Below are 26,565 nucleotides of genomic sequence, written 5' to 3'. Positions count from 1 at the left end.
GTATCGGCAACATTTATACACCAAAATAAAGATAATAATTCAATTTATTAAAAATAGAAAACAGAACAGCTTTTATTTATTCTTGAACGAAAATGTACGATAAATTCGATTTACAAGTCATTTTGACAGTTTTGCACCAGTGTATAAGTATGCCATGAAAGTCCCGCTATATTTACCGGAATGGCTGGGTTCGGTAATTCAATGGAAGTTCTGAGTAGAGACGGAGTTAACAATTTATATTAGTAACGTTTTGTCTGTCGTGGCGATTACTAAAAATTTTTCCAGGGGTTTTTTGTGAACCAAAAAAAAAATGCGAAAGTTACTGCGAGACGTCGAAGATAAAGTTATTGTTTTAATTAAAAACAGCTATTCAGCTAGGAAAATTGCCGAAGAGTTAAATATAAGTCGACAAACGGTAATAAATGTGAAGAAAAGACAAAATATTGTCCAAGTTGTAAACGCTGAAGGCCGCCCGCGAAAGCTTACCGATGGTGATGCCCGTGCTGTTGAGCGATTATTATGCAAAAATGAATGTAGGACTCCTCGAGAAGCTGCTTCTAAGTTAGAACTTCAAGCGAGTTCATGGACAGTTCGACGCTCTTTAAATAAAATTGGTATGGTTGCTGCGGTTAAACAAAAAAAACCTGCTTTATCTGAACGAAATGTTAAAGCTAGACTTCATTTTTGCCGAGAACGGAAAGATTGGACAATTGAGGACTGGAAAAGGGTTATATGGTCAGATGAGACGAAAATTAACAGGTATCAATCTGATGGTAAGGCATATTTTTGGCATCGTCCGCAAGAAAAGCTTCAGCGTGGACAGGTAAAGCAAACTGTCAAATTCGGTGGCGGAAGTTTGATGATTTGGGGTTGCTTCACGTGGTGGCATATTGGTCCTTTGTTTAGAATAAGTGGAATAATGAATAAGGAGATATATCTGCATATTCTAAATTCACAGTTGCCTGACTTCGTGGACGAATGTGCCTATCCAGCGGAGGAAATAATTTTTCAACAAGATGGCGACCCGAAACATACGGCGAAAATTGTCCAAGAATGGCTCCAAAATCAATGTTTTAACACTTTCAAATGGCCAGCACAAAGTCCCGACCTTAACCCGATAGAAAATTTGTGGGCATACGTTAAGCAGCAGCTGGCTAAGTATCGAAATCCGCCTTCCAACATGGACGAACTGTGGAGTCGGGTACAGACGAAGTGGAGAAATATACCCCACTCAATTATTGAAAACTTGGTTGAAAGTATGCCCAGACGCATAAAAAGCGTAATAAAAAATAAAGGTCTATGGACAAAGTACTAAGCCCTGTGAAGAACTTAGTTCTAAGTGTATAAGTGCAAAACTGTCAAAATGACTTGTAAATGGAATTTATCGTATATTTTCGTTCAAGAATAAATAAAAGCTTTTCTGTTTTCTATTTTTAATAAATTGAATTATTATCTTTATTTTGGTGTATAAATGTTGCCGATACTGCTAGTAGAAAAAAAGTTATAAGCACCTTTAGTCGCATTCAGTAAACATGTTGACGGTTTTGCTCCCCACTGTATATGTTTATCGAACTAATCATACAATTTTGTTATAAAATACAGAATAACTTAAAAACCAATACTGCGAAAATAATAATCAGTTTCCCTTTAACTGAAGTGATAATTCGCATCCATATATACATAACTACCCTTATACTGCGGTGAATAATATTTAATGTTATGTCGAAATGTAAAAAAATTCTAAATTTTTTAACACAAAACCTTCTAAATTTGTATATTATCCTTAAGCTTATGTTGAAATTTGTAAAAGAATTATATTTTTTAACGCAAAATAAATCATTATTGGGTAATATGAAATGCGTTATTTAGGAAACCATATCACCAAATTAAACAAAACTTGGCAGCACTGCTATTATTAACGATTTAATGTTTGTTCTTCCTCAAAACACTTCCTGAAATTTATGTACATTTAATTATCCTTGTTTTTAAAACAAATTATCGTTCTCTATTTCTTTTTTCATTTCTAACTTCTCCTGCTTTATTCAACATTTCTTGTACTCACCTCCATACTCTCGTCCAATTGATTATTGTTTTTGTCTTCTTCATGCAAAGTATCGCCTAACAATTCTATGCCATTTTCATTGAACTTAGCAAATACTTGTTGCTCCTGTTCATTATCAACAGCAATCTGTTCATCGTCCACACTTTGATGCAGCCGATGCCTTCTTTTTGTGTCATTCTGCAATTGTGTAGGTTTGATTTCGTACTCCTTCATCAGGTACATGGCAGCGTCAGAATGTGGTGGAGCATGCAGGAAACGTGTTGTCATATCGCTATTATTTAGGCCTCGAAGTGTATTTATGCCTCCTGGATGGTTGTGTAGAAAACGTCTTATATCGTAATATTTTTGTCGATACTTAATAATAAATTGTTGTTCGTCAATTTCTTTTAAGCCATTTCTCACACTTTTGTCATTTAGTTCTGTACTTTGTTGTTGTTCGTTTTGCGACTGCATGACTTTGCCATTTGGCATTGGTTTCGTAGTCGTTGTCATTGGTATTGCTGTTGTTGTTATAGCGGCAGACGTAGCCGATGGCAGTGTGAGATCTGATACTGTAGTAGGCATTTTGTAATGTGTGTGGTTTTTGACATCCACTGCGGGAGCATACGCTGGTTAAAAATGAGAGGTTAAATGCTGCAATGGTAAAAAAGGAAAAGCCAAAATAGTATAGAATTTAATGAAGATAAGGATAAGATTAAAGTAGGTTAGTGTGCAGTACATACTAATACAATATACATACATATGTACATACATATGTGTGTATATTTATTAGAATAAAAAATATGATGTAAGTGAAACAACGTTAATTATGCCCTGAACAGGGCATATTAAGTTTTCCGTGAAGTTTGTAGCACACAGAAGGAAATGTCGGAGAGTCTATAAAAAGTATATAAATGCATATGTATGTATGTATGTACATATATGCATATGTTCAGCGTGACGATCTGAGTTGGTTTAGCTATGTCCATCTGTCTGTTTGTGTCTATAATCGCGAACTACTCACTCAGTTTTTAAGATATCGCTCAAAAATTTTGCAAATGTCCTTTTTTGACCAAGGAGTTACTCATTTCGGATAATCACCGATATCGGATTAGTACAGCATCAACTATACACACTGAAGCATCAAAATCAAGTTCTTATATGGAAAACTTTTTTAATTTGAAAAAGTATGTTCTGGAAATTTTGCACGGATTATTGTTTGAGGTCCCAATTTTCCAAAGAAATTATTCAAATTGTACCACGGTAATATATAGCTGCCATACAAATTGATTGATAAGACCCAGTTCTTGTATGGAAAATATTTTATTTGTGAAGGGTATTATGCTTCGGTGCAGACGAAATTCTGTTTTTTTAGTTTGTTTTTCATTCTAAATCTCTATTTTTTCTTTTTTATTTTTAATTACGCACACTAACACCGTCGTTCTAAAGTTAAAATGTTTGATTAAACTAACGTTGATTAGAGTGGATCTACGTACGTTCTCGAATTATTTTATGTTTTTCGTATATGTAATATTTTAATCAACAAATCCAACTAGATAGTCGACGGGCACAAGCCATGATAAAATTCACATGTTACATATGATGATGAGAAATTAATTTTTAATAAACAATATCTTTGCTGTGGTTTAAATTCTTCGATAAGTCCTGTAGTTCGAAGAATATTTGGGTTCTTTGTATGTATTAAGGTTAGTAATGGAATGATTATTCGTGCCTATATAATTTACAATTGTAATTACGAAGAACAATTTTAAATGTCTATAGTTTCGATAATTTCGATGATATCTGATTTCGATAACATTATCCTGAAGATGTCGTTAAAATCAGTTTTGTAGTTTTGGAGTTTATATATCTCATAAACTATATGCGTTATTAATCTTAAAGAATCGAAATTAGCAATTAGTATGTGGGAGCTTCTGCTATAATTTTGTATCACTCATAACTAGAACTATTTTTAATTTGTTTCCGGTCCAATTTTGTGATTAGATAAAGGTTACCATAAGAATATTTCTAAGGATACTCTAGGTCAAGTAGAATTGCTCATGAATAAACAAGTTATCAATTTTGTATGAATACAAAAGAGCACATAGACATTTGTTGTTAGAAAGTTAATAGTAAGTATCATATTCGACTTGAATAATATGTATGTATATATTTACTATAGTGTACATAATTGTATCAGTTTGTATGCGTTTGGATTATTTTGTGGTTTCAAAAGTCAATCCCACTATAGTTTCTTTCAATTAGCACAGTCACTCATTAAATGCCTATAGCCATTATAGCCATGACATTAACACGTTTGGTTTTCCATTATTTTTTATACTCTTGCAACATGTTGCATAGGGTATAATAGTTTTGTACATCGAATGGTTGTTCGTAAGATTTTAAATTAATCGATATAATTACCGGCCACCATCCGAAAATATTAAAATTGTTCGCATCTGAGTCAGTTCACAGTTGGACAAGGGCGTAGCCCAAATGTTATATCTAAAATTTCTTTATATTAAAAAATGGACGAAATCTCATTATAACAGCGGTCTTCCATTCCATAGAATGCCATTTTGAGTAACTTCTGCTTATTTTAAAAGTTTAAAAGAATGACTACAAGGTATGTTCCAAAGTAAACAGGACTTAAAAAAACACAGAACAAATGGATTTTTCGGTAAAATCTGAATAAAATAATCAAAATAGGCTGCTTCTGCTTCAATACAGTTTTTTGCACGGTCCAAAAGCATGTCAAACGAGTGTTTTAGCTCGTTTGCCGGTATGGCCGCCAGTATGCCGGTGCAAGCCTTTTGAATGGCCTCTGCGTCCGCATAACGCTTTCCTTTCATGGGTAAATATCAGGTGAATATGGGGAGTGGTAAATCGGTCACAAGCGTCGATCGATGAGACGGGTTCTGAGCCATTTTTGGTCGTCAGTCAATTTGTGCAGCACAAACCGTGCACACACCTTTCGTAAGCCCAAATATTGGTCAAAATGCGATGAATCGATGTTTTAGAGATGTTCAATTCCATTTCCATGAATTTTAATGATGATTTCGGTCGATTTTTGATGAATTCACGCACAGTGTCAATGGAATTTCCGGTAATCACGGATTTTGATTGGCCCCCATGTTGATCGTCATTTATGTACTCGTGCACTCTGCTACGGGATAGGCAATCATCACCATAAACTTGTTTCATCAATTGAAACGTTTCGGTAAAAGTTTTACCAATTTTAAAACAAAATTTAATGTTCTCACTGGACAATCGATAAAGATAGCAGATTCTAACCAGTCGACATATAGATGGCGCCACCAGGGGCGCTAGATTCAAAAAGACCTGTTTATACATATATTCTTTGACATAACCTAGATCTAGAATCAATATTTTGTTGTAACAAAAGATTCGTTCGTTGGGCAAGAACCATTTAGCGAACTGTATATGTGTATTTAAAAAATTATGCTAGAATATTATCCATGCAGTCATTTGCTACCAAAAATATATAAAGTCTATTTACTTCATCATTATGTTCAAGGCAAACCGATGAAACTATTAAAATCTTCCTCTAGTTATTTCCGTCAACTGACTTGATTTTAAAGTGGATTTTTTTTTTATTTCAATGGTTACAATAATCACCAGCCCTCTAGAAAAATTTCTCATGTCTTTAATCCTTCACATCTTTAAAAAATTCTTTACAAAATTCGAGAGTACCCAATATTCGACTGCGGTCGAATTTAATACTTCCTTACTTGCTATTTAAGTGGCTTTTGTTTTAATGCATTAGAAATTCAGTTGAGAGATTGTTTGTTTATACACACGAGTAACGTGTTATTGTATCGTAAGTGGTTGAGTGTCACTTGTTTTATATGTGAGTTCTGAGTTACGTTATTAAGTGTAAACGATGTTCTGTAATATGATTCTTTAAGATGTTAATAGTTAATGAAATATTTCTAGTTGTACTGCTACGTTGGTAAAACTACTCAATTTAGTTTTAATTAGTTGTTGTAAAATGTACATTAACCTTTGAGTACTATATATGCTGAGAAACATTCTTAAGGCCTAGGACATACTTATATTGATATACCAGTTGTGAAGATATCTTATCAAATGAAAAAGTTTTCCATACAAAAATTTCATTTTGATTATTAAATTTGCATGGCACCTATAATCTATAGTGGTCCGATATTGGTTCCGACAAATGAGCAGCTTCTTGGAAAGAAAAGACCATATGTGAAATTTCGGATCGATATGAAAAAAACTGAGGGACTAGTTTGCGTATATACAAACGGACATGGCTAAATCGATGCAATTCGTCACATTGATCATTTGTATACATATATATGTAACGGGTGATCCAAGTAGAGATATATTTTTCAATAGTCTCTGTCAGGTTATTTTTTTCGGTATTGGTTGGCATTTCGTCATGGAAAGATTTTCGCCTGAACAACGTTTATAAATAGTTCAACTTTATTACAAAAATTCACGTTCTATAAAGAATGTGTTTCGCTCAACTTTTGTTCAACATAATAGGCCCATCTTGAGACCCAGCATTTATTATTATATAATATTCGACTGAATAGACCACGTCCAGCACACAGTGTAGAAAATATAGCAGCCGTAGCTGAGAGTGTGTACAAAGACCGTGGAGAGTTGATTCGGCGCCGTTCGCAGCAACTCGGACTGTAAGTCTATCAGTATGGAACGACTTGGCGCATTTTACGTTGAGATCTTAAATTGAAAGCACACAAAATACAGCTCGACAACCAACATCACTTCACTCTATGGGCTTTTGAAAAGATGCAAGAACATCGGACGTTTATAGCCAAATTCGTTAGACTTTTTCCTGTGGGGATATGTAAAGTCTAAAGTCTATGCAGACGCCCCCACTTCGATTCAGTTCTTGACGCAAAACTTGCGTGTCATTCGCCAGTTATCAGTCGAAATGCTCGAACGAGGCCTTGAAAATTGGACATTTGAAATAGTTAATCTTCAAAAAACAAATGCCAAAAGATGTTCTTTCGGATGAAAATAAACATTCCCCATTAAATTTGAAGTTTCTGCGTTTTTTTAAGTCGGGAAACTCGAAATGGATCACCCTTTTTATATATTTTATATCATAACCGAAAGTGTAACTTATAAATATTCAAACAAAGAACCAGGAACTAACAGGGTATAGTGATGCAAAAACTTCAAACCTGTAGAAACCAGAGTTACCACCAACAACATGATTCCACATTTATGTATCTTCTTTATTTTGATAGTACTGTGGCTTGATGAGAAATTTCTTCAATGACAGCTTGACACGTACCAAAATGGCTCTTCAGAATTTTACTTTTGAGATACCCTCAAAGAAAAGTGTTCATTAAGATCAGGTGGTTCATTACTTTACTTCTTTTTCTAACTTCTGCTAGAGTTGAATGATCGATACATCGATAATACTCGCATATATAATACATAGCTATTTTTGCTGACTGATTATTGCAGCGAAAGGAAACGTAAACGAATTTTGGGGCCACCCTATTGTAAACATATACATATATGGTACACATACATACTTTGTCTGATTCCTAGGTATAGCAAAATATTATTTTATTTTTGTATGATTTTTAAATATGAAGATAATAACATCAATATTTTCGAATTCCATTAATATATTTTTGTAAATCGATGTGGTCAAAATGTTCACGATTTTATGACTTAAAAGTTTCGAAACTTGTGCATGCATACACATAAATATTCAAAATTAATTGAATTCGACCAATGCAATATATAGTTTTCCTCAAAAACAAAAAGTATTTATTCATTTATTTTGGTTCAGCGCTTTTCAAGTATGATTTTCTTTGCTCTTCATAGTTCATATACAAATAACAAGTTATTAAATATATTTCTAGCACATTACAATATATAGTATGTATATACATTATACGTAATATATACATATATACAAGTGTAATGAAATTATAAATGTTTCCATCTGTTTTTATTATATAAAAGAATATTCTAAAAATTTTAAAATTTTGCGAATCAAAAAGTGCATATTTTCTTGAGAAAATACATACAAAGCAAGTAAGAAAGGGCTAAGTTCGGGTGCAACCGAACATTTTATACTCTTGCAACTTGCAAGAATCAAAGCCAGGAAAATACTTTAAGGTGTAAAACCAATCATATAGAGTACATTCATATTATATATTAGTTATGTAGGGGCTAGGCCAAGTTTTCGCTCAAATTTATCCATTTTAGGCACTAAGGTACACTGATATGAATAAAACACGTTTTTTTTATATTCATTGGGATAGCTCACATATTGGCCAATATATGCGGTACAATATCATCCCGAAGTTTGAAAATTTTTATATTGGGTATATGGGGGCTAAGGGAAGTATTGGTTTGATTCAACTCATTCATTTATATATCCCAGGCATTGACCGACATTTTCACTCAAAAGTTAACTATAGGTACCGTGGCCCAAATATTCGGTACCTAGGGACTTCAATAGTTTTTATTGGATTTAAACAATTTTCGGTCATAAGGTGGCACATACTAAAGATATTATTCTTGCAAAGTTTTATACCGTTATATTAATTTCTTATTGATTTGACCAGGATGACGAGAAAAGATGAAGTTTGAGTACTTGAAACTGAACGATTCAAGTGGAATTTAAAATTGTGCTATATGGGAAGTATGCGTGGTTGTTATCCGATTTCGTTCATTTTCACGCTGTAACATAAGAATCGGCCTCAACACCCGCGCCGTTAGTTCTGCTTTCTCCAGACTGGACAAGGAAGCACAGAAAATGGGTCTGGCAGTGAACGACGGCAAGACGAAATATCTCCTGTCATCAAACAAACAGTCGTCGCACTCGCGACTTGGCTCTCACGTCACTGTTGACAGTCATAACTTTGAAGTTGTAGATAATTTCGTCTATTTAGGAACCAGCATTAACACCACTAATAATGTCAGCCTGGAAATCCAACGCAGGATAACTCTTGCCAACAGGTGCTACTTCGGACTGAGTAGGCAATTGAAAAGTAAAGTCCTCTCTCGACGAACAAAAACCAAACTCTAAAAGTCGCTCATATTTCCCGTCCTGCTATATGGTGCAGAGGCTTGGACGATGACAACAACCGATTAGTCGACGTTACGAGTTTTCGAGAGAAATGTTCTGCGAAAGATTTATGGTCCTTTGCGCATTGGCCACGGCGAATATCGCATTCGATTGAACGATAAGCTGTACGAGACATATGACGACATTGACATAGTTCAGCGAATTAAAAGACAGCGGCTACGCTGGCTAGGTCATGTTGTCCGAAATGACAAAAACACTCCAGCTCTGAAAGTATTCGACGCAGAACCCGTTGGAAGGACAAGTGGAGAAGGACCTGGCTTCGCTTGGAATATCCAATTGGCGCCACGTAGCGAAAAGAAGAAACGACTGGCGCGCTGTTGTTAACTCGGCTACAATCGCGTAAGCGGTGTCTACGCTAATTAAGAAGAAGAAGAAGAGCATAAGAATGTAAGAAGAATGCCACGTACAAAATTTTGCAGAAATCGGTTTGGTCTGGTCTCGTCTATCATCAAATTTTCACACCAGCTCCCATAAAACTCTCTCATACCGTCTCGGTGGTAAATTTTTTTGTTTATGGAACATTTAGTTATTGATTTATCGCGCTTTTAGTAGTTTTTAACAGTACCGTTGTATGGGGAGTGAGCGGGGTTATACTCCAATTTCATCCATTTTAAGTACCACTTTTTCAAAAAAATTTTTCACAGGTGCCCCTTGCTACTGCGATCTCCTGTGCCAAATTAGACTTTTATATTTTAATTTAGTGATTAGTTATGGCACTTTCTATGTTTTCGGTTAATGGCGACCATCTAACAACTCGTAATTATTTTTGTACTTAGAAACCTATATACAAAGTTTAACTCAAGTTACAGCTTGCACAATCGGACGGACGGACAGACAGACAGTCAACAGGATTTCAACTTTTCTCGTCATCCTGATCATTTTATATATATAATCCTTTATCTATCTCGCTTAGTTTTATGTGATATGTACAACCGTTAGGTGAACAAAACTATAATACTTTGTAGCAACTGGTTGCAGGAGTATAAAAATAAAGGGACTCATGCATACATACGGGCATACGAGTATGTGTAGTATATGCAGTAATTATTGAGCACTTTTCAATTACGTCGCTGTTAAACTTTTTTTCACAATTTTTAATTTAAACAATCTTCTTCTTTTTATCGCATACTTTTTAGCTGTAACTATAATTATTATCACAAAATCTCAGTTATAATTATTTAGTTTACTTTTATGGTGAGCTTCAACTATTATGGCATTTGCGTGGGCGTACCACAAAGTACCTTGGCTAATCCATAATCGTAAGTAATTTTGAAAAACTAGTATTACGGCCTATAATAACTTAATTAAAATACACCTTTATATACAATTATGTACATTGAACATTCGCTGTGGGCTTATGAACGCTTTTCATTTGGTGAAAATCATGTATGAGTTATACAAAACAATACAAATATTTATCTAAATCCGACCGGTTTTAACGTTGATTTGGATTCACCATTGAAGGTGGGCTTTGATTTTACTACTCAACAAATCTGAAGGAAAAATTTTAGAGGTTTGTGGGATATTTGTGGTGTCCTGAAATTGAGTTTAAACATTTTCTATAACGTACAACTAGTAATTAGTGTTATAAGAGTTTAATAAAGAGTAACGGGTCACAGATAAAAAAAAATCCCAAATTTATTATTTTGAATTCTTGGAACGTTTTTAGGCTATTGCGCTAGTAACCTTAATTTTAATTCCAGTACCACTGAATGGCACTCGTGCACTCACGCATTTGGGTATAATGGATTTGACTACTAACCAATTCTAGCATCTCTGCTTCCATTCCACAAACATTAAAACCTACCTTCGTAAACAGTTTTAAATATAATTTTCGTTATGTATTGAATAAGAATCAAAAACCAGAAATCATAATTTAAATATTACGCGTTTGAAATCACGTTTTCACTACTAAAACAGGAAGAAAAGTTGCCACAAATATTTTATATAAAATTTTCGACGATTAATAAACGAATGCTTGTTTAGTTAAGGCACATTTATTGAAAATCATCACTTGTGTGCTTTCATATCTCGACATACAAACATATTAGGGGTATTCTTTTGCTCTTGCAAGATTGCAGATTGCAAAAATACTATACCGAAATATACAAGAGCACGAGAGCACCCATTGCAGAATCTAGTGATATATGAATGGCTAATTCGGTCAATTTGTTGTGAATGACTATTAAGCATGGCTACTGTGAATTGGCGCACCTTATGCATACATTTTTTAGAAAAAAACTGTAAGAAATCTTTAAAATTTAAATAGAAATAATAAAATCCATTTAAAACTTATCTTCCTCAACAATTTAACGACGTAATATGTCTTTATGTAAAATGGCAACTACAACAGGGTTGCAATTATATTTTTGCGTGACATTGCACGCAAATATACATAGGTTTTGGTCTGACATATTTTACAGCCCTTGCAAATATTTTTCTGCATGTGTTTGTTGTTGTGCCGTTGTAAATCTGCAATTCTTGCACCGTGCACCGGGTCTTGCAAGAGCAAGAGAATACCCCTATTACCTTGATGTGACGTTACATATACCACGAATTGGTTATCAAGTTTTTTGAGACACAAGTATTAAGAGGCCTTACGCGACTTACTACTAAAATTTAATAAGCCTACTCACTTAGACACTTTGATGTGTGTAAGTACCGGCAGATTTGCTAGACTTAAAAATATTTGTTTTTCAACGGTTAATACTTTGTTTTTTTTTAATTTGTGAGTAATTTTTAGATACAATTTTTACAGATAAAATAATTCGTGCTTATGTAATTAGTTATTTGACTTTTATTTCACTTTTTGTTATATTATTTTTGTATTGTTATTGCAACAAATTATTGAAATTTCGCATGTTTAGCGCAATTATTAACGCTTAAATTTCTGTATTTTTGTATCTCTAAATTGTAGATTTAATACACTTTTTGCATACACGGTGAATAATATATAGCATATTGTTTGCGCTTATTAAGTAAATTTTTGTTGTAACAAATTAATTAAATTTTTACACTTAGCCACACTACATATAAATATGTGTACATATGTACACACATATAAATAAAATTATTAGACTATTTACATTAGAATACGGTACGATCATTTTCGATGAATCACTTGATGCGAAACAAATCGAAAGAATTTAATTCAATTAATTGATTAAACCGCCAAATGGCACAGTATGTCGGTCAAAGTAGATCGGAAATGTACATTCATACATACAAACATTTCTTTAGCACTACTATTGAATACTTATAAAAATGCAAAATATTCACGCTCAGTAATATTTTTTTTTAATTATTTTTGAATTCGCCAAATTGGCATGCAAATGATTATCAACGTAAGACGGAATTAGCAATAACTACATACACAAGCACTAAACACTGAATAGTGGGCACGCACACTCCGGTGCTTGGAACGAACTCGTCCAACGGCGTCGCTGCTCCAAAACGAACTAACCAACATAATTTCAACATTGCTGGCGAGTAGGTGCCATGGTTGTTTAGTTTTCTATAGTAGCGTTTTGTTTCATTATTGACGGTAGATTGCTGCATTGTTGTTGTTTTCTTTATTAGTGGCTTAACCCTCAAACCTTGGCCATACCATAAGTGCCATTTTGCTGGAGTTTGTGATAGCAGGGCGCATCCAGAAGAGGGTTAGACAGGCTAATCACTGTTTAAGCAACTATACATATACATATATATATACATGTTTGCATACATACACATACATATATAATTATCAAAGTAGCAGGTAAAAATCTAAACTTTTTTTGTCTCCGCTCTATATAGATTGTGGCACTCAGATAACACTTATCTTCCGCAAGTTGCTTGTGTAAAACTGAAGCTTTCTACGGGCGAAAGGGTATGTATGTATATTTGTATTTTTTATCGACGCACCGGTTAACTTTTAACATTGTTTACTGTCACGTTTGTACAACGGTTGGTGCTCCACGGCGTATACGCATTGATAAGAGCAAACTTTATTTACACAAACAAAACTGTTTATTCACGCAACAACACCAATCATTTTACCAAAATTTCCCAATGCACAGTATTATGTAAGGGTGCAATTATTTTTCGTTGTTGAATAAAAATTTGGCATTTTTAGAAATTTACTATGCATATAAATATTTTACAACCATTCCTGAATTGGTTTTTTCTTACAAATATTTGTAAATGTGTACAAGCGCTATACATAGGTATATACAAATGTAAACGAGTACAAATTTCGTTTCAGCAAAATTAGAAAACAATATAGGAAAATAGCATGCATGCTATTTAATGCTTAACTGAAATTCTAATTTTTGAATTCAAAAAAATTTTGAGGTTAATTCTTATCTAAAATTTACGATAGATTCAATTTATCAATCATATTGTAATACTACTGTGCCCAAAAAATAAGGTGACATTGTATTTATTTTGAAAATTCTTTATTTATTCTTCAAATCAATTTCATCCCCTTCAAAGTAATCCCCTCCCGATGCAATGCACTTATGCCAATGGATTTTCCAATCTTCGAAACACTGGTTGTAGTCACTTTCCGGGATGGCTTTCAGTTCCGTCTTCGCTGCGGCTTGAATCTCCTCTATCGTTTAAAAACGGTGCCCCCGGAGCGGTATTTTGAGCTTGGTGAACAGCCAGAAGTCGCACGGCGACAGATCAGGTGAATACGGTGGTTGCGGAACGATATGGGTTGAGTTTTTGGCGAAATGATCACGAATTACGAGGGCAGTATGGGATTCCGGCCTTTTTAGGCGGATAACGTTACGCAAACGATGCATAACGTTCAAATAATATTCCATGTTGACTGTTTGACCGGTTGGAAGGAATTCATAATGCACAACACCACGATAATCGAAGAAAACAGTCAACATGACCTTGATTTTTGAGCGACTTTGGCGCGATTTTTTTGGTCTCGGCTCTCTTTTGGCATGATATTCGCTCGATTGATCGGTTGTTTCGGGGTCGTAAGCATAGATCCAAGTCTCATCGCCAGTTATAATGCGTTTCATGACCTTTTTTCCAAAAATTCGATGTTTTCGGTACCAGTCGAGATTTGACGCGCTTGAGGCCCAAAACATCCTTCAAAATGGTTTTGGCTGAGCCTTTCGATATGCCAACTTCATCAGCAAGGTCTCTAATTGTTAATGGACGATTTTACACCAAATCTTTGATTTGTTGAACGTGAGCTTCGTCGGTTGAGGTTGATGGTCGCCCTGGACGCTCTTCGGCTTCGACACGTTCACGGCCGGCTTGGAACTCACTATACCACTTGTAAACATTTTTTTTAGACAAAGCTCATCACCAAAGGCTTTCTGCACCATCCTCAACGTATCCGCAGCAGAAAATTGATTCCGTAAACAAAATTTAATGCAAATTCTTTGCTCAACAAATTTCGACATCGCAAAAAACGAAAAACTCAATTTTAGCAGCTCACAAAACGACACGTATCTCAAACACTAATGAATATTTTGACATGAAATTTGACATAAATGTGACTGACAGTACAACCAACCTAAAAAAAAATAATTCTCCAAATCCTTCGACGCGCGCAGTTTAAATTTAAATGTTTAGTAATACATTTTCAATGCCTTTTAACATAATAAAAAGAACTTAATTATTGTTTTTTTTACTGGCGTAGACACCCCTTACGCGGTTATAGCCGAGTTAAACACAGCACCCTAGTCGTTTCTTCTTTTCGAAATGTGGCGCCAATTGGATATTCCAAGCGAAGTGTTCTTCTCCACCTAGTTTTTCCAACGGAGTGGAGGTCTTTCTCTGCTTCCCTCGGCGGGTACTGGGTCGAATACTTTCAGAGCTGGAGCGTTCATTTACGAGGCTGACATTGTTATTGCTGTTAATACTGGTTCCAATATAAACGAAATTATCTACGACTTCGAAGTTACGACTGTCAACAATGACGTGGGTGCCTAGTCGCGAGTGCGGCGACTGTTTGTTTGATGACAAGAGATATTTCGCCTTGCCCTCGTTCACTATCAGACCCATTTGCTTCGCTTCCTTATCCATTCTGGAGAAAGCAGAACTTAAGGCGCGGTTGTTGAGGCAAATGATATCAATATCATCGGCGTAAGCCAGCAGCTGTACACTCTTATAGAAGACAGTACCTTCTCTGTTTAGTTCTGCAGTTCGAATCATTTTCTTCAAGAGTAGATTGAAGAAGCCACACGAAAGGGAGTCGCCTTTTCTGTTAGTCTATATGATTGGTTTTACACTTTAAAGTATTTCCCTGGCGTTGATTCTTGCAAGTTGCAAGAGTATAAAATGTTCAGTTGCAGCCGAACTTAGCCTTCCTTGCTTGTTTATCTTATCTTTCTAACACCATACGTATATAGCATAATATAGCATGTATACAACGCAATATACGGATTACTAAAACCATTTATTTCAAAAATAATAGAATTCTTATTACTAGCCCTATTATAGATTATTAGGTGTCTCATTTTAAGTTTTTTTTTATTTATTTGCGAACACTTGAATTTTTTTTGTTCAAAAACAAATTCCCTGAAAAACTTGTCCATTAATTTTGACTTTAAGTACTTCCTTTTCGATTTTTCAAGTCTGAAAGAATTGAGCAAACGGCTGGTTTTATCGAAAAACTTCCGAAATAAAAGAAGAAACAAATTGATATAAAGTTATTGAATCAAGTTTTAAATACAAAAATTTATATGTTTACTTTGTTTTATTAAATCGTTTATTTATATCTCCGAAACAAAGCAGTTTATGGCATGCTCGTTTCGACCGTTTTTGTCCGAAATTTAATGTAATTTCTACAACTTTTTTTTATTTGTAAGTTTGTCTATAAAACCAGCCGTTTACTTAATTTCTTCAAAAATATATGAAAAACGTGAGCAATTGAAAGGAAGTACTTAAAGTCAAAATTAAGGCCTCAAATTTTCATAGAATTATTTTTCATTAAAAAAAAGAACAAAATTTTCATGTGTCCGCAAAGAAATAATAAAAGATTAAAAACAAGAAAAAACGTTAACTTCGTCTGCACTGAAGCTAATATACCCTTCACAGGTGCATTTCTTTTAGTAACTATGTCTTCAGTTTGTATGGAAGCTATATGCTATAGTAAACCGATGTGAACAATTTTTTCGACGATTATATGATTACCTTAAGCAGTAATCCATGTCAAATTTCGTGAAGATACCACGTCAAATGCGATAGTTTTCCATACAAGCCCTTGATTCCGATCGTTCGGTTTTTATGGCAGCTATATGCTATAGTGAGCTGATCTGAACAATTTCTTCCGATATTACATTATTTCATTCAGTTTGTATGGTAGCTATATACTATGTATAGTGATATGAACCATTTCTTCGGAGATTACATTGCTGCTTTAGAAAATAATCTATACCAAATTTCGTGAATATATCTTGTCAAATGAAAAAGTTTTCCATACCAGCACTAGAGTCCGAGAGTTCAGTTAGTATAGAAAAATTTCTTCGTATATTACATTATTATTTTAGAAAATAACCTTTGCCAACTTTTGTGAAGATACATTGTCAAATGTGAAAGTTTTCCATACAAGAACTTGATTCCGAATGTTCAGTTTGTATGGCAGCTATATGTTATAGTGGTCCGAAATCGGCAGTTTCAACAAATGAGCAGCTTCTTGAAGAGAAAATGACGTTTGCGAAATTTCACGACGATATCTTAAAAACTGAGGACTAGTTCGTATATACATATATAGACGGACAGGCAGACAGACGGACATGGCTAAATCGACTTAGCTCAACGTACTGATCATTTATATGTATACATATATACTTTATATTGTCTCAAACGCTTCCTTCTTCGTGGCAAACTTAATATACCCTTTTCAGGGTATAAAAATGAAAAGCCCTATCATACACACATAAGTTTAGAGGAAAAAAGATACTGCTTTACTTTTTATGGTAGTGTTACTCTCGCGTTCTCAATCGCTTGAAAAGGTTTATCACGCTTACTCGTTACTTCGTTTGTAACCATCGTACATTTTGTCAGCTTATTGAGCACAAATTGTACATATATCATAAATAGTTGATAATATTACCATATTATATTAGAAGAACGGCGACAATGAAGCGACGAGCTTGATATCTAAATGTTATACTATATATAGATTTATAGTCTGCACTCAAGTTAATGGCTTACTTCAAAAATAGTTATATGAACCTGTCATATATTTCGCATTTAATCGGTGGCACAGTGTCGCAGTGTTTTAAAACTTTCAAGGCATGTTAATGTATGTTTCATTATAAAAGTTATATTAGTTGATACTACAGAGATTATTTGTCACAACAATATAGCATTAACACATTGTAGTGCAATATAATTTCTTAAAATATTGGCTATTTAAATTTTCATTTGAATTATTTCCATTTTCCATGTTCTTTAATTTTTTTATTTTACATAACAAAAAAAATAGTATATAATAAAATTTTATTATATATTAGGTTGTCAAACATCTGCCTTCCGCCTTTTTGTCTTGTCATGTATAAAGCGCTACAGAGCTCATATCTGGCAATACAATACATCTTTGAAAGGTTTGAAAAGTGATTAGTTTAGGTATTGCGTTCAACTGTTATAGACGTGTAAACATGGAGTTCACTAACGCCGAAATTCGCGCTATTTTAAAGTTTTCCTTCGTTAAAGGCAAATCCGCTAGAGAAACGTTCCGTCACTTCGAACTGCGGAGGAATGGTTTCGACGATTCAGAGCGGGTGAAAACGACACCATGGATAAGCCAGCTGGCGGAAGACCGCGGTGACGACGAATACCGATGACGACGAATACCGATGAAATCATGTAAAACATCGAGTTAGACCGGCATGTGGCATCTCGTGACATCGCCCAGAAGATGGGAATTAGTCACCAAACCATTTTAAACCATCTGCAGAAGGCTGGAAACACAAAAAAACTGAATGTTTGGGTGCCGCATGATTTGACTCAAAAAAATCTTCTGAGCTGAATCAACGCCTGCGATATGCTGCTGAAATGGAACGAACTCGACCCATTTTTTTTTCGAAGGCCGGTGAATTGTCTTAAATAGTGGCCAAGCCAGGATTGACGGCCAGGAAGGTTTGGCTGTGTGTTTGGTGGGATTGGAAGGGAATCATCCACTATGACCAGCTCCCATATGGCTTTCGCTTAATTCTACCGTCTACTGCGTATAATCAGAAGCGTCCAGACCACACACTTCGTTGATGACTCGTCAGAAGCTACGGGAGCTCGGATGGGAGGTTTTATCGCGTCCACCATACAGCCCGGACATAGCGCCACGTGATTCCTGTCCATGGCGAACACCCTTGTTGGTGATGAGCTCAAAACAGGCTTGTGAAAAGTGGCTGTACGAGTTCCTCGCAAATAGGGAGCGAGGCTTCTACGAGGGGGGTATTATGAAGTTGCCATCTAGATGGAAAAAGATTATCGAACGAAACGGCGCATTTTTGAACTAATTCGATCACTGTAAAACTTTTAATAAAGCATTGAATAAAAAGCAAACAAGTGTAAGGAAGTATTTCACAACCTTACATATACATAGGCAATTATACAATAAATTCATAAGCATAAAAGAAAACACAGTCTTTCAGCTACGCTTTTAAATTTATTTATTAGTCATTCTAGTAATGCAGATTAAGTAGCCCGCTACAATTGAAACATTTCAATGTATCATTTATACATGGTATATACTTACATACATATGTATGTATGTAGGTCGGCAAAAATATTTATGAGAGCAATGCAAGCTTATACAAATATGAATGATTGTAAAATATTTTGTGATAAGATAAGCAGGGCAAATGCCTACATACAAATGTAAGTATATAGTATAAACATAAGCATTCACAAAACAACCAAATATATAGCACAAATAATAGTTATCAACACTAAATTACTTGGCTTAGTTGCGGTCTTGTGAAAGTAGGTGCAAATCGACATCATGCCTACATATGTACATCCTGGGTACATACATATACACATACTGTATGTCTGCTAAACGAATGTTTATCGCATGCAACAGTGATGCCGGCGTCGATAACGAAAATTATTTTTACGCATATGAAATACATAGATGACTAAATACTTTGCCATTAGGTGTGTAAAATACATACATATGTATATAGCTGTAAATCACAATCATGTACAGACTGCCAAATTGTGTTTTAAATATACAAATATTATTTACATACATCTATAAATACAATTTTGTTCATTAGCGCCCGATTTAAGTGGAACAGTTTGAAATTTGAACTTTTTACTCTGACATTTCATTGGACTATACGATCTTATAACATACATAACTAGTATATACATATGTATGTACACTCATTGTGAATTCAGAGGTGAATGCTAGAGTAAAATATAGAAATATGTAGATATACTTAAGCAAAACTAAAATGTACATACATACATATATACCATAAGTAAAATGACTTATATATATACACTACATAAATATACATCTATAATATATAGTATATTTAAATTTTATATACATAAACTATGTACTATATGTTTGTGTTTATTTATGATTTAGTAACGAGATTGACAAGAAGGTTGTTTTGGTATAATCGATTACACATTCCTTGAAATGTGGTTTGAGACAGCTTTGATGAGATGAGCTGTAGTTTGTTAACCGTGCCGGATAGTTGTGACGTATTTATGCAATTCACGTTTCATTTAAATCGTTACAGTAACAGCTGACGATCGTAAAAAACAAACGTGACATTTCGCATTAGCATTGACATTTCTCAATGTGCAAAAACTAATATAAATAATAATTTTGAGCAGTACGTATGTATCAAAAAAAATAAAATGATTATTTTATACAAAAATGTGAACAATAACCAAAAATAAAATTGAAATTAAAAAGATGCATTTATTTTAAATAAAAATGTACTTTGCTTTGAAAAGGGGTAGAACCCTCATTCATTTGTCAAAAAACTTCGTTGAGTGATTTATGGCTTCGTATATTCGTATATCATATACGTACTCTAATAGTATTGTAGTAGTAAATAATACTTATTTTTAATAAAACGGCATTGTTGAGTATACTAGTGTATATAGTATGCGGTGTATTTTTGTAACAAATAACGATTGTTTGTATGACTTAAAAATAATAAAGTTAGACGAGAAGAGAGAGTTGACGAATTGAAATCCGGGTGAGTGTCTGTCCGTGCAACATGTAATTTGAAAAAAATGGGCGTAAGTCGGCCCTCTAATAGGTATAATATACATATCTTTTAAGCCATTCACGCTACAACAAACAAAATAGTTTAAGGTATCTTTTTTAAGAGCCGCAAAAATGGATTAAATCGCACTATAACCCGCCATCGCCCCATACAACTATTTTGTTAGAAACTACAAAAAGTGCGTTAATTCAATAACTAAATACTTCAGAAACGTACAATTTTACACCAGAGATGGCACGTAAAAACCCAGAGAAGACTTGTTGTCAGTTTTTGGAATTTTGGGCGTAGCACCGTCCACATTTACATAAGTGAACTTGACCGATTTCAACTAAATTCGTTACGTAACATTATACTCGTACAGACAATTTCAATTAACGGTGTGAAATTGGGCGAAATCAGAAAAAATCACGCCCACTTCCCATACAACACAGTTTTAAATTCCATCTTATTCTTTTATTTCATAAAAATAACCAATTAATGTAAGCGAAAAAAACTTTGCATAAATAGTGTACTCAACGTATTTCATCCTACGCCCAAAAATTGTCGAAATCGGACTATAAATTTTCAAGAAGCCAGATGCTAAATGTGTGGAACTCAGTGCGCTGACTATTTAATTATTGATAAAGCTTTTTTGATAATTATATGTATAACCTTATATCAAAAGTGTTCAGCCCCCATATACAAGGAGCGTTCCAAAGTAAACCACACTTAAGAAAAACAGAACAAATGTTTTTTCGGCAAAATCAATTTATTTTATTCAAAATAGTCTTCTGCTTCAATACAGTTTTTTGCAGGGTCCAAAAGCATGTCGAACGAGTGTTTTAGCTCGTTGGCCGGTATGGCCGTCAGTATGCCGGTGCAAGCCTTTTGAATGGCCTCTACGTCTGCATAACGCTTTCCTTTCATGGGCAAATGGATTTTTCCGAAAAGGAAGAAGAATTAAAAACAATGTGGGAATTAGGTTAAAAAAATTACATTACGCGTGACAAATTAACATTTGCATATAAAACGGCAATTTATATATGAACGTTTATGACTTAAACGGTATGCAACTAAATCATATTTTTGCCCTACAAATACGTTAAGAAGACTCGTCCGGTTCACTTGAATAGAGAATATGATGAATGAAAAAAACACGATTTAGATATGTACATTCTAAAATTTGATTCAAAAACAGTTTAAAGTAAATATCATCTACTATATAATGTAACAAAAATATAGTAGGGCTAATATTTAATAATACAGTTCAAGCTTATGATTCTTAAAAGTTACACCCACTGAAAATGCGAGGTCAAACTTTCTATGCATATGCCTGAGAGTATGCAATAAATAATTCATATTAAATTATTATCAAAGGATCTAAGCTCCATTGAAAGCATTATTTTCAAAACAAGGCTTGGTAATTTTAAGTGTTTTATAGCTTCTTAGCTTTTTAAATTATAAACTCTCCATTTAAATATGTACGTGCACTTCCTTATGAATTCGAAGTGAATGCTAAACAATGTCAGTATATAAAATTGAGTAAGCGTATAAGATGGGTCTTCATATCAAACTATAACAAAAAATGCTCATGCTCAAATTCCGATCGCTATAGTGGAGCGATCCGAATAAATTATTTGAAGATCATAGCGATGCCTGATAATAATCTATACAAAAATCTGTGAAGATATCTGTACAAAATTTCAGATCGATATCTCAAAAACTGAGGCACTATTTCGCAGACGAACATTTCTAAATCGACTCAACTCGTCGTGAAGATCTTTTTTAACATATATGTATGTATATACTTTATAAGATATTCGACCATTCTTTTCGAGTGTTAAAAATATCGTGACCCTATTCAGGGTATAAAAGGCAACAAAAATAAATTGTAATTTTATATCTATTTATATCACTCATGATATATCAAATATCATAGACCCAAGCCAACCAACTAACGACAGAAACCGCTTTCGTTTTCAGTGGCATGCAAATATTAGTATCTATTAATAGCTTTCTTCTAGTTTGTATACAGCTCGGCTATAGATCGGTTACTTCTAAGTCTATCATTGTGATGTGTTGTTACTCACGTTTATTCACTACAAATAAAGAGTGATCCGAGAAGTGGTAGTTGAAATAGAGATAAGAAACCTAATAATATAAATAGAAACGATTGTAGTTGATTCATTTCTTTCTGAGTCACTTGCTAGTGACTTGACTTTTTTGAATCGCTCACGCCATCAATAAAAGTGCCTCCTCATAGCTTGCAAACGTACTGCCATTGATTAAATATTTAATGAAGTTCTATAAGGATTGTTATATCGAATATCTTTATGGTATAACTGTTTTTACGATGTACTATATAATATAACTATATTTCAAATGCTGAAAAAGTTGGCGCGTTTTGTTAAAAATAACTATTATTATCTTGTTTTTTTTTTTCAATCGATAACATAAGTACATATGACCATATATTATGGCATACATTAATTTTCCAGAAGGAGTACTCTCGTATACGCATGCAATTTCAAAAATGTTTGACGCAAAACGCGTAGAATCATGGACATTTAGCGTGAATCGTGAATCATCATATATTATTATATACATATAGATTACGGTGCGACCACATTTAATGGCCAACACCTGCGATATTTGCACTAACTTTTTGCCAAACATACCGATGTTTACATATTTATAGAACGTATTGATGCCCAACCCCATGAATGAGGTCGAGTACGCGTCTACTTGTAGTGGTAAATAATATTGCCGACAGATGTTTGTTGTTGTTTTTGTTGTGATTTTTGCAATTAATTGCAAGTGGAGCAGCGAGACTCACATTAGCCGATTGAATGCAAGGATCCAGTCAATATGACTATGACGGCACTAAACCTGTCTTCCATACATACTCACATAAATTTACACGTAAAACAGTACATATGTAAGTATGTACATATACAATACAAATCTGTATGTACATACCCACACTGTTCGTTAATTCAGTGATTGATTTGTGAAGAAAATAAAAGTTTTCATTGATGATTTAAGCACACCATTCTCAGTTGAGCCACTACTGCTTCGGAAATAAAATGCGGAAATTTTACCAGTAATGTCGCATTTTATTTTCAGTGATTTTTTTTATAATTTTTCCAAAAGTATTTGAAATACATTCATTTCGCTATGAAAAGTATGACGCAATGTAAATCGTACTACTAAATAATGCCTTATTGGGGATTATTTAAGTGGCAAAATGATTGATGTAACGAGAAGTGCATGAATGGATTTGTGTCATAAGCTGGAAAATAATTGTCATAAGATTTTGTTTAGAAATTCTCAAGGCAATATCCGATTAGAGGCAAAATGGGAACAAAAAATGTTTGTATTAGTTTTGATTTTTATCAATCAATTATTTAAACATTTATATTTATATATTTTACTATTTTCGATAAGAGACAAAATAGCTTAGTTCTATTATGTTCTAGCTAGTTCAGTACACTTTCGTATTGGTTTAACCATTTCTTCAGTGCCGATTTTTGAAAGCTGGCCTTGTTTTTTGTTATAAAGAATATCAGTAAAATTTTTCGGAAGTAGCAAATAGAAACAACAAAACAAGTAGAGTAATTTTAGCAGGTATTGTTTATACTTGGAAATATTTTCTTCCAAACAAGAGAAAACTTAAAAAGTTAACACGAAACGTGTATTATGAGGTTACCTGGATTTCTTTAGGTAAAAACAGCTCTTTTCCAACAATTTTTTCTCATATAAAGAGTGAAAAAATTTAATACAACTTTTTTATTGTTACTAACATACACTATTAACAAACAAATTCTGAAATTTTAGGAATAAATATTTTACACTCGACTATTGAGACGCCATTTTCGATGACACCTCGGAAAAAAAATATGCCCGCGTTGGCAGGATAACTCCTTACAGGATCATCTAATGTTAAATAATACGTGTTTTAGTTAAAACCGCTACTTAGAACTTGCACGAAGGAAAAAGACTGAAAATTGGATATTAGGCAGACATTAAAAAAAAAAGAAAATTTCAGTGAAAATTTCGAGAAAGTTGTTTTCAAATAGTTGTTATCGAAAAAAAAATCCTTCGACAAAGTATTTAAGAATTGTATCTCAAAGATATGTGTAATATTTCATGAAGATCGGTTGAGTAGTTCTGGAGAAATCTTGCCAACTGACTTTAAAAACACAGTTACGAGAAACCGCGTTTAAAGACGGGTTATTTAGCCTAGCTAGACTTGAGCTCACAAATTCTCAAGGCTGTATTTCCGAAAGCTCTCTGAGAGCACTCGTCAACAACGGACGGCATTTCAAACTCCTGACGTACAGCTGCAACCGAAACCTGTGGTTTTCGGAAATTGCAAAAGAACAGCTGGTACGACGAAGAGTGCCGTGTCGCAAGGTTATGATCGACCACAACACGTGCGGGATACATACCGAGAGTTGAAGAGGGAAGTGAGAAGCATTTGCAGACAGAAAAAGAAAGAGGTCGAAATGCGTGAGTATGAGAATCGCCAGGAGAAGGCGAACCCGATTCCCCGATCGATGACGATGGAGCAGACGTTCCATTACCCGACCATGAAGAAGTTCGAATAGCACAATTACCCGTCTGAAGAACAACAAAGCGGCGGGGGCCGATGGATTGCCGGCTGAGCTATTCAAACACGGCGGCGAAGAACTGATAAGGAGCATGCATCAGCTTCTTTGTAAAATATGGTCGGACGAAAGCATGCCTAACGATTGAAATTTATGTGTGGAATTGTGTGCCCCACAATCTGCGCCAACTACCGTGGGATAAGGTTCAACATCGAGTATAAGGTTCTATCGAGCGTATTGTATGAAAGATTAAAGCCCACCATCAACAAACTGATTGGACCTTATCAGTGTGGCTTTAGACCTGGCAAATCAACAACCGACCAGATATTCACCATGCGCCAAATTTTGGAAAAGACCCGTGAAAAGAGAATCGACACACACCACCTCTTCGCCAGTATCCAGACTGGACAAGAAAGCAAAGCAAATAGGTCTGGTAGTGAACGAGGGCAAGACGAAGTATCTCCTGTCATCAAACAAACAGTCGTCGCACTCGCGACTTGGCTCTCACATCACTGTTGACAGTCATAACTTCAAAATTGTAGATAGTTTCGTATATTTAGGAACCAGCATAAACACCACCAACAATGTCAGCCTGGAAATCCAACGCAGGATAACTCTTGCCAACAGGTGCTACTTCGGACTGAGTAGGAAATTGAGAAGTTAAGTCCTCTCTCGACGAACAAAAACCAAACTCTATAAGTCACTCATTACGCCCGTCCTGCTATATAGTGCAGAGGCTTGGACGATGACAACAACTGATGAGTCGACGTTGCGAGTTTTCGAGAGAAAAGTTCTGCGAGTTGGCCATGGCGAATATGGAACGATGAACTGTATGAGATACATTTATGTATGTATTTGTATGACGACATTGACATAGTTCAGCGAATTAAAAGACAGCGGCTACGCTGGCTAGGTCATGTTGTCCGAATGGACGAAAACACTCCAGCTCTGAAAGTATTCGACGCAGTACCCGCCGGGGGAAGCAGAGGAAGAGGAAGACATCCACTCCGTTGGAAGGACAAGGTGGAGAAGGACCTGGCTTCGCTTGGAATATCCAAATGGCGCCACGTAGCGAAAAGAAGAAACAACTGGCGCACTGTTGTTAACTCGGCTATAATCGCGTAAGCGGTGTCTACGCCAATAAAAAAGAAGAAGTATCTTCGAAACAATTACTCGAAATTTGAAATTTTTGGACAATATTCTAGAGGTGTTGTAGAATTTAATAAGACAATAAAGAAAATCGATTTTTTGAAACCCGTAAACCGATGTTGCCCCTTATTCTTACAGCACCTATAGGCATAGTATGTGTGTACTAATTAGGGTGTCCTAAAGTATAAGGCAATATTTTTTTTCGCGAAAATAAAATCGCATACCATCTATTTTTTTTTAAATGGTCTTATTAGCATAAATAAAAAAAATATTATATTAATCATGGCCAGTCGTGCAGACTTGATGCCGAACATAAGATATTAATTTTTGTACTGGAAAAAATATAGAAGATTTTTAAAATTTCGTGATTATTTAAATATTAAATATTATTCTACAAATTTTCTTTTTAAAGTTTATTTTTTAAAGTCAGAATTATCATCATCTTATCCC

General features: G+C 34.5%; 1 protein-coding gene across 4 annotated transcripts in view; it reads right to left on the bottom strand.

The window, feature by feature from the left end:
- The window catches only part of LOC120773005 (dihydroceramide fatty acyl 2-hydroxylase FAH2), a 49,422-nt gene that overhangs the window by 6,717 nt on the left and 16,140 nt on the right, over positions 1-26,565 (bottom strand). For 3 of the 4 annotated variants that reach the window (XM_040101923.1, XM_040101926.1, XM_040101924.1), the window contains exon 2: positions 2,063-2,695. In XM_040101923.1, the coding sequence (XP_039957857.1) occupies positions 2,063-2,626 (564 nt within the window). In that variant the 5' untranslated portion in view covers positions 2,627-2,695. Of the gene's footprint in view, positions 1-2,062; positions 2,696-12,543; positions 12,619-26,565 lie in introns of those variants that run through there. The other variant, XM_040101925.1, reaches the window with a different exon arrangement.

Source organism: Bactrocera tryoni, chromosome 3 (assembly GCF_016617805.1).
Source record: "Bactrocera tryoni isolate S06 chromosome 3, CSIRO_BtryS06_freeze2, whole genome shotgun sequence".
Lineage (NCBI taxonomy): Eukaryota > Metazoa > Arthropoda > Insecta > Diptera > Tephritidae > Bactrocera > Bactrocera tryoni.
This window is presented reverse-complemented; position numbering and strand designations above follow the sequence as displayed.